General features: G+C 38.0%; 1 protein-coding gene across 6 annotated transcripts in view; it reads right to left on the reverse strand.

Moving 5' to 3' along the window:
* The window catches only part of LOC134353879 (carnitine O-palmitoyltransferase 1, liver isoform-like), a 141,240-nt gene that overhangs the window by 78,849 nt on the left and 42,808 nt on the right, over positions 1 to 19,583 (reverse strand). For all 6 annotated transcript variants that reach the window (XM_063062382.1, XM_063062383.1, XM_063062386.1 and 3 more), the window contains 4 exons: positions 11,116 to 11,277; positions 10,389 to 10,528; positions 3,749 to 3,920; positions 2,812 to 2,913 (listed from right to left, as the gene is read on the reverse strand). In XM_063062382.1, coding sequence (XP_062918452.1) covers positions 2,812 to 2,913; positions 3,749 to 3,920; positions 10,389 to 10,528; positions 11,116 to 11,256 — 555 coding nt within the window. In that variant the 5' untranslated portion in view covers positions 11,257 to 11,277. The remainder of the gene's footprint in view (positions 1 to 2,811; positions 2,914 to 3,748; positions 3,921 to 10,388; positions 10,529 to 11,115; positions 11,278 to 19,583) is intronic.

A 19,583-nucleotide genomic window follows, 5' to 3' on the forward strand; every position in this document is an offset into this window, starting at 1 on the left:
CAAGCATAAACAGAAATCAAAAAGTAACCTTACTTTCAAGTACTTAAAAATAATTGATTAACTGGGGCAGCATGGTAGTGTAGTGGTTAGCACAACACTTCATCGTACCAGTGACCCGGGTTGAATTCCCACCACTGTAAGGTGTTTGTAAATTTTCCCCGTGACTGCGTACGTTTCCTCCAGGTGCACCGGTTCCCTCCCACAGTCCAACGGCATACTGGTTGGTAGGTTAATTGGTCATTGTAAATTGATTAGGCTAGGGTTAAAATCAGGGGATTGCTGGGCGGTGCAGCTTGAAGGGCCAGAAGGGCCTATTCTGCGCTGTAGCTCAATAATTAAATAAACTTATTAAATAACACTGGTGAAAGCACATTTTAGGGAAAGGGAGACACCGACACTGAAGGTGCTTTTCAGCCCATTAAGACATTTTAGAGAGGACATTATTTAGAAATTGAATTTATAAAAAAAAATTAGTACCATCAAAAACATATTATACACTGAGTGCCATCATGATCTGCCAATTTCACTTATTGTCCTCAACCAACATGATCGTCAATGCAGTTCATTCCTTTACTTCCTTGTCACATTTTGGAACTGAGGTCACATCTAGTTCAGGCTTTAGACACCAACATCTGATACAAACTTAAATAGTTTACTTTGGCTGAGCTCCTGACATTTGACTCAGTTCTATTTTGCTACATAATTCCTTGGTGATTTTTCAATACCTACAAACAAACAATATCCTACTTACTCCCCAGAGGACAATTATTTTAAAAGGGTGTCAAGTTCATAATCCATAGGTTTCACAATCACACTCACTCATGCCTCCCCAACTCAGTCCTGTCTCTCACACACAGTGTTCAGCTATTGGCATATGTCTAGCCACACTTACAAAAAGTATTCACCCCCTTGGAAGATTTCATGATTCATTGTTTTAGAACACTGAATCACAGTGGATTTAATTTGGCTTTTTCTTAAACACTGATCAACAGAAAAAGACGTGTCAAAGGGAAAACAGATCTCTACAAACCTATCTAAATTAATTACAAATATAAAGCAGAAAATAATTGATTGCATAAGTATTCATCTTCTGTGTCTGTACTGATAAGTCTCCATCAGTTTTGCAGCAGGACACTGCAATTCTTCTTTACAAAACTGCTCAAGCTTTGTCACATTGCATGGGGATCATGAGTGAACAGCCCTTTCAAGCCCAGCCACAAATTCTCAATTGGATTGAGGTATGGACTCTGACTTCGCCACTCCACAACATTAACTTTGTTGTTTTTAAAACATTTCTGTGCAGCTGTGGCTTTATGCTTGGCGTCATTGTCTTGCTGGAATACAAATCTTCTCCCAAGTTGCAGTTCTCTTGCAGACTGCATCAGGTTTTCCTCCAAGAATTCCCTCTATTTTGCTGCATTCATTACCCTTTACCTTCATAAGCCTTAGTAGGGATGGTACGTTTTTGATGACATGTTGTGTTTGGTTTATGACAAACATAGCACTTAGTCTGACGGCCAAAAAACTCAATTTTGGTTTTATCAGACCATAGCACCTTCATCCAGCTGACTTCAGAGACTCCTATATGCCTACTAGCAAACTCTTGCCAAGTTTTTTTCCCCAATGGTGGTTTTCTCTTTGCCACTCTTTCATATATCTGTGACTGGTGAAGCAATCGAGCAACAGTTGTTTTATGTGTAGTCTCTCCCATCACAGCCACTGAAGCTTGTAACTCCTCCAGAGTTGTCATAGGTCTCTTGGTGGCCTCCCTCATGAGTCCTCTTCTTGCACGGTCACTCAGTTTTTGAGGTTGGCCTGTCCTAGGCAGATCTATAGCTGTGCCAAATTCTTTCAATTTCTTGATGATTGACTGATCTGTACTCCAAGGGATATTCAGTGACTTGGACATTTTTTTGTATCCATCTTCTGACTTGTGCTTTTCAATAACCTTTTCGTGGAGTTGCCTGGAGTTGCTCTTTTATCTTCATGGTGTAGTGTTTGCCAGGATACTGACTCACCAGCAGCTGGACCTTCCAGATACAAGTATATATTTACTACAATCAATTGAAACACCTTGACTGCACACAGGTCTCCAAAAATAGATCTCCATTTAACTAATTATGTGACTTCTAAAACCAATTGGCTGCATCAATGAATTGGTGTGTTATATTAAAGGGGGTGAATATTTTTGCAATCAATTAGCAGTTCAGGAGAATAAGGGGGGATCTCACAGAAACATTCTGAATGTTGAAAGGCCTGAACAGATTAGATATGGCAAAGTTATCTGCCATGGTAGGGGAGTCTAGGACAAAAGGACACAACTTCAGGATTGAAGGGCGCCCATGTAGAAAATTGATGTGGAGAAATTGCTTTAATCAGAGGGTGGTACATCTGTGGAATTTGTTGCCACGAGCGGCTGTGGAGGCCAAGTCATTGGGTGCATTTAAGGCAGAGATAGATAGGTTCTTGATTAGCCAGGGCATCAATGGGTATAGAGAGAAGGCAGGGGAGTGGGGATGACTGGAAGAATTGGATCAGCCAATGACTGAATGGGGGAGCATTCTTGATGGGCCGAATGGCCTACTTCTGCTCCTATATCTTATGGTCATATTGATTATTTTGTGCTTTATATTTGTAATTAATTTAGATCACTTTGTAGAGATCTGTTTTCACTTTGACATGAGTTTTTGCTGTTGATCAGCGTCAAAAAAGCCAAATTAAATCTACTGTAAAACATGAAAACTTCCAATAGGGCTGAATACTTTTGAAAAGATGCTGTAAATTTTGCTTGACCTTTAAGAGTCACCTTACCCTTCGCAGAGTGTCTTTCACAGCTGGAACAGGCAAACGTGGGAGAGAAGTCTGGAAACTGTATAACATTGGTTTGCGACCCGAGAAAATCTTCACTAGGGTCTGAAAAAGAAACTCAAATTAAAAACTGCTCGTCAATTTTGTCTCATACTTGAGTGAGGACTGACTCTTTGAGGTGCCTTTCCAAGGCAAATAGATTAAACTGAACTGCAAGGTCATTCTCACATCCAAAATAAACTACATAGTGACAGCCAGGTATTCAACTAGCTTACTTGTCTTTGCATGTTAACATAGTAATTGGGAGCACCAACTCTGAAGTTGACATCACCTCCCCCTCCCCCCGGTTCAGAGGCACCAATGTCACTGTCATACTACCAAATTCTAGCTTCCTGGCACCAGACAGGGAGTCACAAATTGAATTTCCAAATTTCCTCTGGTTAATTCAAAAGCACCAAATCAAAGTCTGGAAGAGTGACATGGGCATCCAGGTCAGGTCAATTAAATCCAGCAAGTTCAGGGAATTCAGTTATAGTTATATCTGCCTTCCCTTCTCACTAGACTCTTCCATTTGAATTTGCTATATTTAGAAAATGGCTCTTATTGTCTAAATGTAGCTACATAAAAATGTTGAGTAATTAAGATGTGCAATCCAAGAAGATCCTGTTCAAATGGCAGCCCAGCTGATATAGCCACTTACAGATGCACTTCAAGGGTACTTCAATCAGAATTTACATATTTGATTAGAAAACAGACAAGTCAGTCCTGATGTCTGTGAATCAGCTACTTCTTAGTATACATCTGTAGGTGGCAAATGAGCACAGAATTGGTCCCAAAGTTGAGTACCTTTGTCAACTTGGGCTGAGGGATAAAATGGGGAGAGACTATTGTTTTTTCTGGAACAGATTAACGAGAGATTATTTGAGGCGTCAGCACTTACAAACCAGACTTTGGTTGTTGTGGACACTTTGCCATGTTCTTCAAACATCCAGCCATGATAGGAGAGAAGGGCTTTGAGGATCTGCCGCATCACAAATATCAGTGAAAGCCACAGCCCTGTTGCAAAGAGCAGAGCACTCACCAGGCTTTGACCATGATGTGACACATATCGCCTATAAAAGACAAACAAGCTCAAAGTACAAAGTATATATACAATATACAACCTTGACATTCATGTACTTACAGGCAACCACAAAAACAAAGAAACCCAATAGAAGCTATTAAAAATAACCAGTCACACACCCAATTTGTGTAAATCATGGAAATAACAAAAAGTAAACAAATAACACTCAGAACTAAAGTTCACAAAAGTGAGTCTACAGCCACAAAGACAATTCATTACCGCAGCCGGTCCAGGAGTCTGTTAGTTCCAGACCATAGCCTCAGTTCAGTAAACCTATTGGAGCAACAAGCTGAACACCGTCTCGTCCCTCATCACCGGCTCCAACACCCTGACTTTTTCAATCTGGCCCTGCACTTATATCAGCCAAATGTCAGCTTATTCCTTACTCTCAGACCCGGGCCCTGCCGCTTCATTTCAGCCCCAAGTCTGCGCCAAACATTAGCTCTTTGAAGACCAATTACAGAGCAATTTTTTTTTTAAATTGCAGGCGCTCTATAGCACTTCACAGCCAAAGAAAAGTTTCACACTATATTTATAGATGGTTTGAAGGCAACAATAATTTAATTATGCAACTGACCATGAAGCAGTACAGCATCCCATTCAGTACAGCTGCTGTCTCACTATTCCAGTGTCCTGGGTTCCATCCTGACCTCAGCTGTTCTGTGTGTAGAGTTTGCACATTCTCCCTGTAACAATGTAGATTTCCCTATGTTCTCAGGAACATTCCACAGCCCAAAGGTGTCCAGTTTAATTTGCCACTGTAAAATGCCCTTGGTGCATATGTGATAAATAGAAGGTGGGGTGAGTTGAAGGTGGGGTTAGTAAGATTTTATGACAGAGTGTCATCTTGAACGAATAACAAGAGAGCAGAAGTTGCATTTTCCACATATCATCTGAACTTTTTAGAGTACATTAATATAGTGGTAAAGTACTGGATGAGCAAATTCAGAAGACTGTACAAATAATCCAAAGAAAGTATGTTTAAGTATTGTTTAATAATCTGGACTGTTTAACACAAAAATAGAATAATGATGAAAAGAGCCACGAAATTGTGTTCATAAATGGATTTTAGGAAACAGTTTATGTGGAGATTACAAAAAAAATGGTGTAAAGTCACCAAATCACTCAGATGAGATGGGTTCAAAAGAACCACTTGATGTTTGTGTGTGTTTATTTTCAATCATTATGGTCTACAACTGCTAGCCAATGTCCCATGTTCACTATTTGTGTCAAGATTTAATTGACAAAAAACTATGCACTGAAAATGCCCAATGTTCCATATCTGAAGACAACTCTCAATATTTACTGTCACTGCCTTCTATATATTTGGTTTTAGCAGGAGATAAAAAAAAGGAGATAAAATTGCACAATTATGAACATACCTTCTCAACAAATTCTACCATTCAGAACATAGAATAAAAGCAGGAGCATGCCAATCAATACCCCATACTTACTCGATCATCTGATTAAAAAATGGTTAATCTTTTAACTCAGCACCACTACCCTCAAACCCTCTGAGTGAAGTCTTTCCTTACCTCAGATACAAAAGGCTAACCCCTCTGTTTTGAAATTACGACACTTGACTCTATACAAATCTGTATCTTCCCTGTCAAATATCATAAGAATTCATACGTTTCAGTAAGATCACCTTTCATTCTTCTAAGCAGATAATCTAGCCCAGTCTGCTCAATCTCCCCTCATGGAACAATTCCTCTTTCATCCCAGAAACGGATCAAATGAACCCGAGAAACCAGACTTAAAAACAATACACGGGGTGCAATCTTACTAAGGCTCTACATAATTGCAATAAATGTCTTTACTTTTGTACTCAAATTCTCTTGCAATTAGTCAACATAATGTTTACCATCCCAATTGTTTGGTGTACATGCACATCAACTGAAAAAAAAATCAGGTTTTCTATATGGTTTCTATCAAACTAGTTAACCACATTTTCCATATTATAGTCTATGTGCTACATCTCACCTATCCACTTAGCCAGTACATATGCTCCTGAAGCATTTTAGAATCCTCTCCTCAATTCATACTCCTGCCCAGTTCCAAATCACCTGCAAACCTGGATATAACAATTTGTTCCTTTATCCAAATCATTGATATAGATCGTGAAATGTTGAAACTCCAGAACCAAACCTTAGGGTTCTATTAGTTACGACCTCCCATTCTTTCAACTAATGTCAATACATGCTAATACAGTATTCCAAATAGAATGTCCTCCATTTTTGCTTCATTATCCCTTGTGTAGCACTTTATTAGTCCTTCTGAAAATCTAACCAAATTGTATCAAGTATCTTTTCTGTGAGTCAGTATCTTAAAAAACCTAACAACAGCCAAACATGTTGTTCCTTTTATAAGACTATGTTCACTCTACCCAATTCTTTTTTTTATATATGTGTCCTATCACCACTTCATTAACTATAGATTCCAGGATTATCCTCACACTCATGTACTTTCTATCTCTTTCTTAAATAGTATGGTTATATTTGCTAAAATTTACAGAAAATCAGTGCATCCACTTTCTTCATCATCATCTCCTTCAAATTTTTGGGTTGCAGATCTTTAGGTCATGGGGATTTATTGGCATTTTAATCCCAATAAATTTCTATTACATTCATTTTTCACTTATACAGATTTCCTTCAGCTCCTCATTCACTCCAAATCCTTTGTTCTCCACTACTGACAGCAAGTTTTTAAAATATTTCTTTATGAAAACAAGGCACAAAATATTTATAATTTTTTTCCATTATAATTACTTCTGACTCAAAACGTGGAAGTTGAGTTTATTGGCACGTGCACAAAGATATCTAAGCACAGGTGCAATATGAAAAACTTACTTTCAGAGGCATCATACAACATTCACAAAAAAACCTAAATTAGACATAAATTATATAAGCAATTGCTAATAGCTAAAGAATTAATACTACAAAATGTACATCCTTCTATGAAATTTTTAGGCATGGATGTATTGATTTCCTTTAGGATTTATTTACATTTTAGTACAACTGGGTGACCTGTTGGGGCACCCTTTGAGAGAAAGGTAGTGCAGTCTGATGTGACCAGAATGAAGATTAAATTTCCCGGAATGCTATTGCTATCACTTTGCTTTGGAAATTAAAGAATAAAAACTCAGTTTATTAAAAAAGAAAGACCCGTAGCAAGACAAATATAGCTCCTCCTCATTTAACGAAGGACACTTTTGATGACAACATTTCTGGTTGGTCTGCCACCCTTCAAGAATACTACAACGTTTTCATTTCTTTTTCCCGGCTTAAAGTCACTTACATCTGACCATGCTGGAGTATCGGTTTCTTCAGATAAATCAACACATTCTCCATGGTTTGGCCTTGCGCCTTACCTATAGTCATAGCAAAGCATGACTGTATCGGGAACTGGCTCCGCTGAAGAGGGACATCTTCCCCTTCTGATAAACTGAGAGTAATTCTTGGGATCATGACAATATCATTTTGGAATGCACCAATGTTTACCTTTGCTACGATGAGACTGTCGAGCAGTTCTTCCACCATCATTCGCATTCCATTGCAAAGCCTTGGTGGATCCAAGTTCCTCATTGAAATGATGGGAGATCCCCTCTTCAATTCCAGTTTATGTGGTGGCAATCCAGAAAGTTCGACCGAATCAAGGAATTCTTTTGGAAAATGAGTGGCGTTAGCTCCTTCACTTACGGCACTGAAGGAACAGTGTTCTTTCATGATTCCAGGGAAGTGTCTAATGCATGTGAAGTTTATTCTTCGCATCATTTCATTGAGAGGAACCAAGATAGAATTCCTTGAGAACAGTTCTGCAGGATTGTCAAATGTCGGTTAGATGAAATCTATACATTCTTCCATAGTTTTTGCTGGCAGAATCATATCTTCAGGTAATTCGATTCCATCATTTTCATTTTTCTCAATCTTGTCTTCTCCAACATCCAATAGGAACTCAGAATATCATCCTTCTCCCTCACTCAATCGCATGTTTCTCTTCAACTGAAACTTAATGAAGCTCCTCCATAAGTAGGGTTTTTTTGTGCAGGAATTCTCCACATCAGCATCATTTCCTTGTTTCACAACTGCTAGAAGCTGACGGACATCGCCACAGCAAATGGTTAAAATACCCCCGAAGGCCTCATTCTTGTCACGCACATCACGAAGAGTCCGGTCCACAGCTTCGAAGCTCTCCCCGCTAATCATGGGGCACTCATCCCAGACAATAAACCTTGCATTTCGGAGTAAATTTGTAGTATTGGTGTTTTTAATCAATGTTACAAAGGGCATCTTTATTGACTTTGAGGGGTATCTTGAATCTTGAATGTGCTGTCCCACCACCAGGCATCAATGTTGCTGTAATACTGGATGATGCTACAGCAATAGCAACACCTTCATCTCCCCTAACTTTAGCGAGGATCAAGTTGATGATAAATGTCTTGCCTGTTCCTCCTGGTGCATCAATGATTTTCATTGAAGAGAGTTTCCTTTCCAAGCAGTCACACATATTCATATACTTCTCTTTGCTCATTATTCAATAGGGGCTCCTTCTATGAAACAAATTCCTGCTGTTTGTCTCCGTTGTATTGCAGTTCACGCAATAATTCCAGATCGCCAGCACTTTGAGTAATTGTACTGTTTCTTGGTGTCGGCAAGTTTATATTCTTCAAGTTCTCAAGTTTCTCTTGGAAATACAGAACACCCTTGTCCATGACGCCTCTCATCGATCATGATATTAGGATCATTGATAGTTCTCCTCTCCATTTGTAAGAAATCTTCAGACATTGGCATTCTTGAACCAGTTCCATAATTGCTGTAGATTGTTGATTTCAGTGTTTGTGAGCAAGACGACAAACAAATCTCTCATTGCTCTGGGCATTCTTGTTCTCTCTGCTTCTTCCATAGTTTGCTGCCAATGATCGTCTGCTTGCAACAATCTTCTCTCTCTGCAGACATCTTTGAATGATGGAAGGTTATCTCCATCATGTGTTTTCAATGATTTGAAAGATGCTGGCCCCTTTGTGTGATGAAGAAGTCTCAAATAGTAGAGGTCACCACTTTGTGGAGAAACGGTATACACTCCACCCAGAACATCTGCTTCAAAAATCCCAGAGTACTCCTCCACTCTTTTCCCCATTCTCCTTCTTTCCCATCTCTTATTAGCCCAAGTGTAGAATCTGGGAATATCCACATAGTACAGGGTACTTGCAAATGGATCGCGAATGCAAAGATCCATGAATTCCAATAAAGTGGTTCTTGCCATGTCATTAATCAGTTGCAGAACAGAATTATCTCGAAAGAATACTTGATGCTGTTGGGGAAAGTGCACTTGAAGGCGAATAATGGCTGGTTCCCCCTTGTGAATTGGAAATCCAAGTATCGATCCAACAGCTTCAGAGAGTCCGATATATCTGCCTGTCAAATACTGTGTGATTTTGTCTTCTCTATTCACTCCAAAAATTGCCCGATCACTCCCCTTCATGGTATACTTGATCACGTATTTGATGGACTTGACAGATGCACATATTTCTACATATAGATGACAACTCAACAGCCTCAATAGTTGGGCATTATAGGGGACCACCCATTCAGAAGTTATAGTTCGACTTTGTCGTCCTACTTGATGACCTGTCCCAATCCTGCACATGCTGATGGTGATTAGCAGAATGTGACCGCTGGAAATAGAGCTCCCCTACCCTTTTGCTGCAGTTGGTGTCGCTGCTGTGAGCATTGTGAGGTTGGCCGTATGCATGCGTCGTGATGTCGCATCGCAGTTTCCATGAAAGCTGGGATTGGGTGTGGAAAGCGGGGTCTGTTGACGAGTGAACAATTTTATACGAATATAAAATTTCCCCCGGGATCAATAAAGTATGACTATGACTATGACAATAACCCTGACCTTTGCATGCATTGTGTAAGTTAGAGCATTTTAAATCCATTTAGTCAAAAAAAAAGTGCTGCTTTAATGCACCGTTTGGGCTAATTCGAGGGCACAGACAGACAAACCGACAAACAGATAAACAGAATGAGAATTTTTTTAATGTATAGATTTTTTGTATTGCTCGTTTACTGAGGTGGCGTAGTAGTGTAGTGGTTAGTGTAATGCTTTACAGCGCCTGTGATCTAGGTTCAATTCCCACTGCTGTCTTTAAGGAGTTTGTATGTTTTCCCTGTGACCGCATGTGTTTCCTCCGGATATTCTGGTTTCCTCCCACATCCTAAGGACATACTGGTTAATGGGTTAATTACTCACGTGCATGTAATTGGGTGGTGCAGACTTGTTGGGAAGGAAGGAAGGACTGTATTTCCAAAACTTAAAAAAAATCTTTTAATGTTCATAACCAAATATTTCACTTAAAACTGAATGAATATTAACATTTAAAATTCAGGTAATACTAATTCCTCTCTGTTAACTCTACGAGTTACCACTGACTCGCCAGTTATTGATAATCGCTCACCTTAAAGGGAGGTGTTCTCGAAGCTTAGCTATCATCCCCATCGAGGGATCAATTCTTGTATACATTGTACCTACTACTGTCAGCACTACAAAAAGCCAGCTGGATGGGCTAGCTGGATAAACTCCAGTCATAAAATTGTTCTGCAAAGAGGAAAAGGAAACACAATGACTAGAAAAGAAACATTTAATACAGGAAAGAACTATTTGTCAGGCAGTGTCACATTTTGCAGTGGAAAACAAAAGCACAATCTAAAATCTTCTAGCAAACTCAAATAGTTGTCAAACATTGAGTTTCAAATAATATATGTAAATTGACAATTACAAACATACAGCTTCTTACAATCCAATACATCAGGAAGTTTTGTAGTCAGTTTAAAATAATTTTCTATGTACATTTCCTCTTCTCTGCTTTCATCACACCAAGAGACAGAGAACTCCGCTTTTCACTGGCTACCAAGTTATGGTTTCTTAGAATGAGTTGTGTTCTTTCTTGCTGTGAAACTATTTGTAGTTAGTGAAGGGATGGTTGGTGGGGTTGGGTATGGATGGACGTGGAATGGGCCAAAAACTCTTTTGGTTGTTTGTTTTTGATTGGCATAGGAACTTCTTCAGTACATTGATCATCAGTCAAGGCATAATTATATTTTGATCAACAGTAACCATTTTAGAATTAATTCTAAAAATGCACAACTCTCTGGAAATATCTGATTTGAATGGAATGTCCTCACCTTGATTCTGTTACATTTCTTCTTCCAGGCCCTGATACCTGAGAGGTAGATTTCTTTCAATGCATTATAACTGAGTTGGAGGTCGATGCCCTCTGAAGTGACAGTGAATTGAAATGCAACAGCCTGGTGAGCTTCAGCCATGTTCTCACGTTATGCAACAACCTTTAAAACATGAAGGGGAAACTATCATAAGCATTTATTTTTCCTCCAACATATCCTATATTGGCCTGATTTGAAGCAAATGTTTTCTCAAGAAACCATAAACTTTCCCCATGTCCACAAATGCAAAATGTCAACAATATGATCAAGTGACAATCTTTACTTACATCTTATAACCCAGGGGGCTATTCCACCCATCTGATTCATGCTAGATCGTAGCAGTGCAATCTAATCCAATTCACCCCCTTCTTAAATACCCAGTAGCTCTGCAACTTAAAATCTCTCACACACCCATCGATTCTTTTGATTCTTCTTTATTATCTATTTACAGTCACCAACTAACCTATCAGCACGACCTTAGAATATGAGAGGAAGCATGAACATCCGGCAGAAACTCACTAGCCATGGAGAGAGCCTTAACTGCTGCTTTGTCACATTGTTTTAACCATAATCATAACTAAACTGGGATCTACAATCCATAAGCATTTCCTCCAAGTACCTTTGCCAATCCCTATTTGTTTCTCCCTCACTTACTGCAAGTAGCCTTGGCTGTACCCAATATATACAATATCGGGGACTTCCGGTAGAGCTCATGGAGTGAAGTCGTGTTCTTGACTCGCTCCATTACCTCTGAGTTTTTCTTCTTATGATCAGCTATATTTTAATTAACCATTAAGGTATCGACTTTTACAATATTTTGAAATAAATTGGGCTCTTTGATAATCGGATGCGTTTAAGGTCTGCTATGTCTAAGAATGGAAAAAACAGGAAGGACGGCAAACCTCCGGTTAGACCGAAAGGTACCGATTTTCCTCCGACTGAACCACCGGTGACTTTGAAAGCTATATCGGAGCTCATTCAAAGGGAAATTTCAACCTCTGTTACGGAGCTGATTCGTGCGGAAATTTCAATTAATTTCCAGAAAATTGCCGATTCAATCGATAAGATACAAACATCTATTACGGGACATCAGTCGGCTATATCTGATCTTCAAAAATCTACGCAACAAAGTGAGCTCAAGATGGAGAAAATCGAAGAAACAATTAATGTAATGAAGAAGAATCTTGACTTTCTGAGCTTTAAAAACTCTGACTTAGAATCCAGAATGCGACTGCAGAATCTTCGAATGATTGGGGTGCGTGAAGCTGTTGAATCTGATAACCCTATGAAGTATTTTTCTCAACTTTTAAAAGATGCATTTCCTACTGTATTTCCTGACCAACCACCGTTATTGGATCGTGTTCACAGAGTTCCATCATACTCGTCTAAGTCAGATAAACCTCGACATATTATATTACGTTTTCATTACTTTCAAGACAAGGAGAAACTGTTTCGTTTCGTTCGATCTAAAGGTTACATTGATTTTTTGGATCTTAAGTTCCGATTCATGGAGGATTTCAGTAAACCAATTCGGGATCAACGGGTTCGTTACAGATCTGTGATGTCGGAACTCTACAAGATGGATTTAAAACCAGCGCTGCTTTACCCTGCACGTCTAAGGACTCGTACGTCGGATGGAGCCCTCCGTTTTTTTGAATCTCCATCGGATGCCCAGAGTTATCTGGATCAATTTTCACCTTCAACATCTTAATCATAATTTTTAACTATCTCCGTTTGATCGGAGGTTGTGAATTTGTCAGTTTTAATTTTTTTTTGCCTTATATGGGCAGAAAAGTTTATTTTTGATTAATTAATATGGTTGCTAAACTTTCTTTTTATCTGCGCCATTCCTTTCTTTTTCCCAGGGGATTCTGGGTGGTTATTCCCTCACCGTCATTCTACGTATTTCCTTTGAGGCCTTAAATTTTGTAGTTTTTAAATCTACTTCTTTTTGTAGGTTTTCATAACTAGTTTATGTTAATAATCTCATTTCTTTTTTTGTTTACTCATAGGGTCTGGGGTTTGTTGCGGTTTTTTTTATATAGTTTCTGGCTTTTTCTCTGTTATATTAAGTGTTTGTTTTAATTGATTTACCTTTTTTTATTTTTTTTTACTGTTTTATAATTAGCTGATCTTTTTTATATTTACACTTTTTTAGGGAGCGTATACCGGAAGTCATGGGGGTAGTTTTAGTGCTTGCTTCTTTCTGGCTGGTCTGTGTTAGATTTAGCCTTGGGCTCATGGGGTGGTGGGTGGTGGGAGGGGCTTCACGTTTTAGTTTCTTTCCTCTTGGGCTATGTACACTATTGAAGTATTGGTTGCGTTCTCCTTCCCGGTATCTCTTATTTGTTCTGTTCCCTTTCCGGTTCATGGGTCGAGCCTATCGTCAATCCTCCTTGTTGCGAGTTGACTTTAGGGTTTATTGAGTCTATTATTAATTTTGTCTCCTGGAATACTAATGGTCTTAATCATCCTATTAAAAGGAAAAAAGTTTTTAAAGTGTTCCGGAGACTTAAAGCACAAATTTTATTTTTACAAGAGACCCATGTGCGGAGGGGGGACAGACTACGTTTTTTTAAATTCTGGAAGGAACAACAGTTTCATTCGAACTCCAATGCCAAGATTCGAGGCGTCTCTATTTTTACAGACTCCTCAGTTACTTTTATACACCATGATATTATTTCTGATCCGAATGGTAGATTTCTACTGGTTAGTGGTTTACTATTTAATAAAAAGGTAGTTTTGGTTAATGTTTATGCTCCTAATATGGACTGTCCAGAATTTTATAAATCATTATTTAATCAGTTCCCGAATTTGAATGAGTTTTCCTTGATCTGGGGCGGAGATCTTAATACCTGTTTATCTCCAGCTTTGGACCGTTCGGCTCCTCTACGGACCTTACCTAATAAATCTGCAACTTTGATTAATTCATTCCTCTCTGATTCTGGGTCGACGGACATTTGGCGTTTTTTGCATCCTCAGGAAAAAGATTTTTCTTTTTTTTCCACATGTTCACCATTCCTATTCAAGAATTGATTATTTCTTTATTGACTCTCGTCTTATTTCTTCAGTGATTAAATGTGATTATGACTCTATAACCATTTCGGATCATGCTCCACTTAAGCTTTCTATTAAAATTCAGGCCAATACACAAAATAATAGACAATGGTGTTTTAATTCGCTGTTGCTTCAGGACTCGGACTTTGTTAACTTTATGAATGAACAGATTGATCTTTTTTTTACAATCAACTATAGATATTTCTGTGAACATTCTTTGGGATACTTTTAAAGCTTATATTCGTGGTCAGATTATCTCGTATTCTGCTGCTGTGAGGAAGAAGCTGAAGCAGGAGGAGTTGGTAATTGTGGACAAGATTAAGGAAATTGATAAGAAATATGTTACAGCTCCCTCTGAGGAGTTATATAAACAAAGAACTGAACTTCAAATGGAACACAGTTTATTACTTTTGTCCTCGATTGTAAACCAATTAAAGAAAACAAGAAGTGAATTTTATGTACACAGTGATAAAATTGGCAAACTGCTGGCTAATCAATTGAAGTCTAATTATGCTAAATCTCAAATTAATCAGATTTATAACCAAAATGACCGACTGATACTTGATCATGTGGGGATTAATCAAACCTTCTGTAATTCTTATTCTTCCTTATATCAATCAGAGTCTCCTCGAGACTCTAAATATATGAATGATTTTTTAGATAACCTAGATTTCCCTGAGATTTCACAAGATATGTCTTCTATGCTAGATACTCCCATTACCACTGATGAGATTAAGAATGTTATTTTCTCTATGAATTTGGGGAAAGCTCCTGGCCCTGATGGGTTTACCGTAGAATTTTATAAATGTTTTGCACCTTCATTAATCCCTTGGTTCTGTAGGGTTTTTGAGGCTTCATTAAAACTTGGTAAACTTCCCAAATCTTTCAATAGAGCGTCAATTTCTCTAATATTAAAGAAGGATAAAGATCCTGCTCAATGTGCATCTTATAGACCAATATCTCTATTAAATGTTGATTCTAAAGTGTTTTCTAAGTTATTAGCAAACAGATTAGAAAAAGTACTTCCTTTTATTATTTCGGAAGACCAAATGGGTTTTATTAAAGGTCGTTACTCTTTTTATAATATTCGCACACTGTTAAATATTGTTTATACCCCCTCACAAAATGTTCCTGAATGTGTTATCTCTTTAGATGCTGAGAAAGCTTTTGATAGAGTAGAATGGCCTTACTTATTTAAGGTGCTTGAAATGTTTAATTTTAGCTCAAAATTTATATCCTGGATCAAACTGTTATATCATTCTCCTGTGGCCTCGGTCTGTACCAACTCTCTAAGTTCACCTTTTTTCCCTCTTTTTCGAGGTACTCGACAAGGTTGTCCTCTTAGTCCTTTATTATTTGATATTGCATTAGACCTCTTGCAATTGCCATTCGAGGATCTCCAAATATTACTGGGATAACTCGGGGGCTTAAAGTCCCATAAAATATCACTCTATGCTGATGACTTACTTTTATATATTTCTAATCCTCAAAAATCCATCCCTGCTGTTTTAGAGTTATTAGCACAATTTAGTCTCTTTTCAGGTTATAAATTAAATCTTAGTAAGAGTGAACTTTTCCCGATTAATAAACAACTTCCCTTATATCATAACTTTCCATTTAAATTGATTAATAATTATTTTTCATATCTTGGGATTAAAATTACTTGTAAATACAAAGATTTATTTAAGATTAACTTTTTACCCTTAATTGACCATATTATTCAACTTTCATCTAAATGGTTTCCTTTATATTTAACTTTGATTGGTCGTATTAATGCAGTTAAGATGTTTTTTTTGCCAAAATTTCTATATATATTTCAGGCATTACCAATCTTTGTCCCAAAATCTTTTTTTGATAAAGTTGACTCAAAAATTTCTTCATTTATTTGGCAAAATAAAAACCCGAGGCTGGGTAAAATACATTTACAGAAAGCTAAGAGAGATGGAGGTTTAGCATTACCTAACTTTAGATTCTATTATTGGGCAATTAATATTCGACATATGAAATTTTGGTTACTTGACCAGGATATACTATCTATTCCTAAATGGGTAGCATTGGAATTACAATCTGTTCAGGGTTATACACTTGGCTCTATTTTAGGTTCCTCTCTTCCTTTTGATTTGAAACGCCTCAAACAGGTATCTAACCCGATAGTTAAATATACCCTACGTATTTGGTTTCAATTCAGAAATTCAAAATTTTTTGATCTTAACCAATTTGGGCTAGCGATTCCTATTTTAGGTAATATATTTTTTCCTCCCTCTTTTATGGATTGTGCTTTTTAAATTTGGAAGACTAAGGGTATTTCACGGTTTTTGAATTTATGTTTAGATGGTTCCCTTATGTCTTTTGAACAATTATCTAATAAATATAATTTATCAAGAATACATTTTTTTAGATATCTACAAGTTAGAAATTTCCTAAGTACTATACTTTCTTCTTTTCCTATGCTTCCTCCTACATACATTTTAGATACTATGATTAACCTTAATCCATGTCAGAAAGGTGCATCGGCTATGATTTATAATATTATTATGAAACTTAGGAAAGCTCCATTTGATAAGATTAGGGTAGATTGGGAACAGGAATTGGGGTCTATCATTTCCGTGGATGACTGGGGGCAGATTTTACAATTAGTCAATACTTCCTCTTTTTGTGCTAAACATTCCCTAATTCAATTTAAAGTTGTTCATAGAGCACATATGTCCAAAGATAAATTAGCTCGCCTTTATTCTCATATTAATCCTTTTTGTGATAGATGTCCAGGGCAGATAGCCTCTTTAACTCATATGTTTTGGTCTTGTCCTACTCTGGAAACTTTTTGGAGAGACATTTTTAATATTATCTCCAAGGTATTGAATATAGATATCTCTCCTCACCCTATTACTGCTATCTTTGGACTACCTAAAATTTCCAGTAATCTTTCTCTTTCAGCCCGTAGAATGATTGCATTTCTTACTTTAATTGCGAAAAGATGTATCTTACAACATTGGAAAGAGCTTAATGCTCCAACTCCTTTTTTTTGGTTTTCTCAGACGATATTATGCTTGAATTTGGAGAAAATTAGAAGCAATCTTTATGATTCCTCCCTTAAATTTGAACAGACCTGGAGATCTTTTATTCAATATTTTCATTTAATTGTAATTTTTTTTTCTCCTTTTTTTTGCTCCATATTTATATACCCTTCTTGTTTTTTTTACTGTTTTTAATGGAGGTCGGGATTGAGGACGTGATTTTAAGTTTTTTTTAACTCTGCTTGGTTCCAAGTTAGCTCATTGCTTTGCTTTGCTTTTAGTTAGTTGCACGGTGGGTTTTTTTGGGGTTTTTTTTTTCCCTTTTTCTCTATTGATATATATACATAAAAATTAGTATACTATTATGTTACCTTAGTATGGTATGTTTAAATTACATTGTTTGTATCATTTTTTTTGTATTAATATCTCCTGTAATTTTATTATATTCTAACAGTGTATTAGTGCTTATATGGCTTACCTTTTTGTATACTTATTCAATAAAAAGATTTAAAAAGAAAGACAATATATACAATATCTATCTTAGTTGGGAATAAAGACACAAACAACAGGGAAACTTAAGTTGAAACAACGTGGGGCGCACAATGACCTGGGAAGATCCTCAGGCTGATAACAGGCAGAAGTGAGTCTATGCATTTGGAAATGTATGCTTTATCCTCATGAACACAGTTTGTTTCTTACACATCTGGATTGGAGGACTTCAGTTGTGGGGAAGAGGCTGCATAGGCTGGGTTTGTTTCTCCTGAAGCAAATGAAGCTAAGGGATAAAACATGTGTAGGGTAGATAGTTAAAATCCTTTCCTTATACTACTGATCAAGGTGATTTACAGGATCACAGCAATATTTAGAGAGGGCTCATTCAGAGACATTACATGAGAGCCACACCTTAATAGCACAATATGACAGGCCACCGAACAGTCCATGGGAATTAGAAGAAGAAATTTGTAGAGATCACAAAGAGCTGCAAGAAACAGAAGGTCGTTATAGTAGGCTATTTTAACTTTCCACATATTGACTGGGACTTCCATACTGTAAAATGACTAGATGGGATAGAGTTTGTCAAATGTATTTAGGAAAGTTTCAGTACGTAGAAGTCTCAATGAGCAAGTGTGTGATACTAGGCAATGAGACAGGGCAGGTGACAGAAGTTTGTGTAAGGGAACACTTTATACCTAGCGATCACAATGCCACTAGTTTCAAAGTAAATATGCAAAAAGATGGGTCTGGTCAGCGGTTTGAGATTCTAAATTGCCCTTGAGAAAGTAGTGATGAGCTGCCCATCCTGAACCGCTGCAGTCTGAGGTGTCGGTATACCCACAGTGTTGTTAGGGAGGGAATTCCATGATTTTGACCCAGCAACAATGAAGGAATGGCAATATGTTTCCAAGTCGGGATGGTGGGTGACTTGGAGGGGTATTTCCAAGTGGTGGTGTTCCCAGGTATCTGCTATTCTCATCCTTCTAGATAGTAGTGGCCGTGAGTCTGGAAGGTACTGCCTTAGAAACTTTGGTATGTTGTTGCAGTGCATCTTGTAGATAGTACACACTGCTGCAACTGTTTTTCAATGGTGGAAGGATTGGATGCTCGTGGAAGGGGTACCAATCAAGTGGACTAGCTTGTACTGGATGATATCAGGCTTCTTGAGTGTTGATGGAGGTGCACTCATCCAGGCAAGTGGCACTTCTGACCTGAGCCTTGTAGATAGTGGACAGACTTTGCGGAGTCAGGAGGTGAGTTGCATGCCATAGAATTCCTAGCCTTTGACCTGCTCTGGTAGCCATGATGTTTGTATGTATAGACCTGTTCAGTTTCCAGTCAATGGTAACCCCCAGGATGTTGATAGTAGGGGATTCAGTGATGGTGATGCCACTGAATGTCAAGGGACAATGGTTAGAGCCTATCTTGTTGGAGATGGTCATTGCCTGGCTCGAATGTTACTTGTCTCTTTTCAGCCCAAGCCTGGAGTATTGTCCAGGTCCTATCTGTGGAGTCCTGAATGGTGTAGAACATCGTACAGTCATCTGCAAGCATCCCCACTTCTGACCTTATGGCAGAAGGTCATTGATGAAGCAGTTGAAAATGGTTGGTCCTAGGACACTTCCCTGAGGAACTCCTGCAGTGATGTCCAAAGGATTAGATGATTGACCTCCAATCACCACAACTATCTTTGTTTGCATCAGGTATAATTCCGACCAGAGGAGCATTTTCCCCCTAATTCCCATCAACTCCATTTTAGTTAGGGCACCTTGATGCCATACTCGGTCAAATGCTGTCTTGATGTCGAGGGCCATCACTCTCGCCTCTGGTATTTAGCTCTTTGGTCCATGTTTGGATCAAGGA

The sequence above is a fragment of the Mobula hypostoma genome, chromosome 11 (genome assembly GCF_963921235.1).
Source record: "Mobula hypostoma chromosome 11, sMobHyp1.1, whole genome shotgun sequence".
Taxonomy (NCBI): domain Eukaryota; kingdom Metazoa; phylum Chordata; class Chondrichthyes; order Myliobatiformes; family Myliobatidae; genus Mobula; species Mobula hypostoma.